General features: G+C 55.5%; 1 protein-coding gene across 1 annotated transcript in view; it reads left to right on the top strand.

Annotated features, from left to right (window-relative positions):
- The window catches only part of FAH (fumarylacetoacetate hydrolase (fumarylacetoacetase)), a gene marked incomplete at its 5' end in the record, with an annotated part of 41,752 nt that overhangs the window by 2,466 nt on the left and 36,660 nt on the right, over positions 1-2,626 (top strand). Inside the window, one exon of the mRNA XM_015560564.1 lies at positions 1,577-1,687. Coding sequence (XP_015416050.1) covers positions 1,577-1,687 — 111 coding nt within the window. The remainder of the gene's footprint in view (positions 1-1,576; positions 1,688-2,626) is intronic.

The raw sequence follows: 2,626 nt of genomic DNA, 5'->3' as shown, positions 1-2,626 counted from the left end.
TGGATCGGCTGCCTCCTGCACGCCCCCCCCGGGGATGGAGCCTGCAACCCGGGCCTGTGCCCTGACGGAATCGAACCCTGCCCTCCTGGTTCCTAGGTCGACCCTCAACCACTGAGCCACGCCGGCCGGGCTGTTTGTTTTTATTTTTTTTAATATTCCCCCGAGGATCTGCTTTTATTGATTTTGTGGGTTTTGTCTTTTTGTGTGTGTGTGTGTTTTGTTAATCCTCACCTGAGGATAGTTTTCCACTGATTTGTAGAGAGAGTGGTAGGGAGAGGGAGAGACAGAGAGAAACACTGATGTGAGCGAGACACATCGATGGGTTGCCTCTTGCATGCGACCTGACCAGGGCCCGGGCCGGGGAGGAGCCTGCCACCGAGGTCCGTGCCCTTGACCAGAATCGAACCCAGGGCCCTTCAGTCCACAGGCCAGCGCTCTATCCATCGAGCCACACCGGCCAGCGCTGCTTTTATTGATTTTGGAGAGGAAGGAAGAGGGAGAAAGAGAGAAACATAGATGTGAATGAAAAGACACGGATTGGTTGACGCCCATGGGTTGAACCCACAACCTTTTGGTGTACAGCACCCATGTCAAACTCGCGGCCCGTGGGCCATATGCGGCCCTCAATGAGTATTTTTGCGGCCCAGCCAATATAATGGTATGCAAGGTTTTAATAAAAATTTCGTCACTTAATTTTTACACTATCCTGTTGTACATAATTATGAATAAGGAGCTACAACGTTGGCTAATGACTGATGACTGTCATCGTGTTGCATTCGCGTCCCTCACGCGCCTCAGGCGCAGGCGCACCATCTCTCCCCACTGATACCGGCAGTGAAGGTTCCAGCAGCCGATGGCCACGTCCTTGGTCTGGGACTGACCTGCTTGGTGTGGCCACAGGAAATACCTCGCTTCCGGAAAACGAGAGAAATAGGTTTATCTGCGAGACGCGTATCCATTTGTGCAGGGACTCAGGGTCTGGTGAGTTAACGTTCAAGAAAAAATATTAATTTTTATTAAATTCTATTTATGTGAACGATGACTCATTTATCTCAGCCCTTTGCATTCAGCCCGTCTCCATCAAAACAAACCTGTTTCTATGAAAACGGAAGCTTTGGATTTTTTGCGGCCACGTCCACGCAAACCTTGTTTGTTTGGCCCGCGTTCGCCTCTGAGTTTGACACGCTTGCTGTGCAGGCTGATGCTCCAACCAATCCAGCCCCTGGCCCGAGGCCCCCCCGCCCTCCCTGTTTCCTGTGGGAATCTGCAGGGACAGCCACGAGGGACATCTAGGGGCGATACCCCCTTCCCACCACCCTCTGAAGAATGCTGGGGTGGGGGCTCGACCTCTGGCCTTCCAGAAGATTCCAGGGCCCTTGGGCCTCATCGCAAGCTGTCACTGCAGCCGTTTCAGCCCCTTGGGGGGCACGGAGAGCTGGGGTTCAGTGCTAAGGACCCAGTCCCTCTGTCCCTCTACAGGGGGACCTTGGGTTTCTAAGCAGACAGACGTTGTGGGTCGCTGAGCCGCGCTCGGCTGAGGCGTGTCCCTGCGCTGACCGTGCCGCCTTCCTCCCAGCCAAGGCCGAGGATCGGCGTGGCCATCGGCGACCAGATCCTGGACCTGAGCCTCATTAAGCACCTCTTCACCGGGCCCGTCCTCTCCAAACACCAGGATGTGTTTATTCAGGTAGGACATGGCCACACGGCGTGGCCTCGATCCCCGTGGCCCTGCAGAGCCGGACCTACAGCCCCGGGGGCGGGGAGGGAGGGGAGGGGGGGCACAGCTGGGTCCAGTGCCCTCTGTGTTGGCAGCCTGCAGGGTACACACCTGTGGGATGTGACTTCACTCCCCTGAAGAGGTCTGGCGCTTTTTTGTTTGTTTGTTTGTTCGTTTTAAATATATTTTATTGATTTTTTACAGAGAGGAAGGGAGAGGGCTAGAGTGTTAGAAATATCGATGAGAGAGAAACATCGATTAGCTGCCTCCTGCACGCCCCCTCCTGGGGATGTGCCCGCAACCCCTTGACCGGAATCAAACCCGGGACCTTTCAGTCCGCAGGCGGATGCTCTATCCACTGAGCCACACCGGTTTCGGCAATCTGGTGCTTTTTTTAAAAAATATATTTTTATTGATGTCAGAGAGGCAGGGAGAGAGAGAGAGAAACATCCATGATGAGAGAGAATCATGGATCGGCTGCCTCCTACACACCCTCTACTAGGGATGGAGCTCACAACCCCGGGCCTGTGCCCTGACCAGGAATCGAACCCAGGACCCTTTAGTCCACCGGCCGACGCTCTACCCACTGAGCCAAACTGACTGTGGCTTTAAAATGTATATACACACACTGAGTGGCCAGGTTATTTTGACCACCCCCTCAGTACTTCATTGACGCTTCCAAAAATACAGAGTGACCCGCAGACTGGAGTGTCCGACGGAGCCGCACAGCCACCTCCCACCGAGGGCCGGGCCGAGTGGCAGGGGCAGTGTCCCGACCGCGGCCCCGGCTCTGCCCGTTGTGTGTGCAAGTCCGTGAGGGGCTGAGTCCCATCAGGGGAGCTGATCCCCTCCCCGCCTCGATGCACAGGCGACAGAGCTAAGAGCGTCCTGGACGGACGTTGCCGTGCC

This window comes from Myotis davidii, unplaced genomic scaffold (genome assembly GCF_000327345.1).
Source record: "Myotis davidii unplaced genomic scaffold, ASM32734v1 scaffold2091, whole genome shotgun sequence".
NCBI classification, from domain to species: Eukaryota; Metazoa; Chordata; class Mammalia; order Chiroptera; family Vespertilionidae; genus Myotis; species Myotis davidii.
The sequence above is the reverse complement of the archived record's forward strand: the minus strand, read 5'-3'. Positions and strand labels throughout refer to the sequence as shown.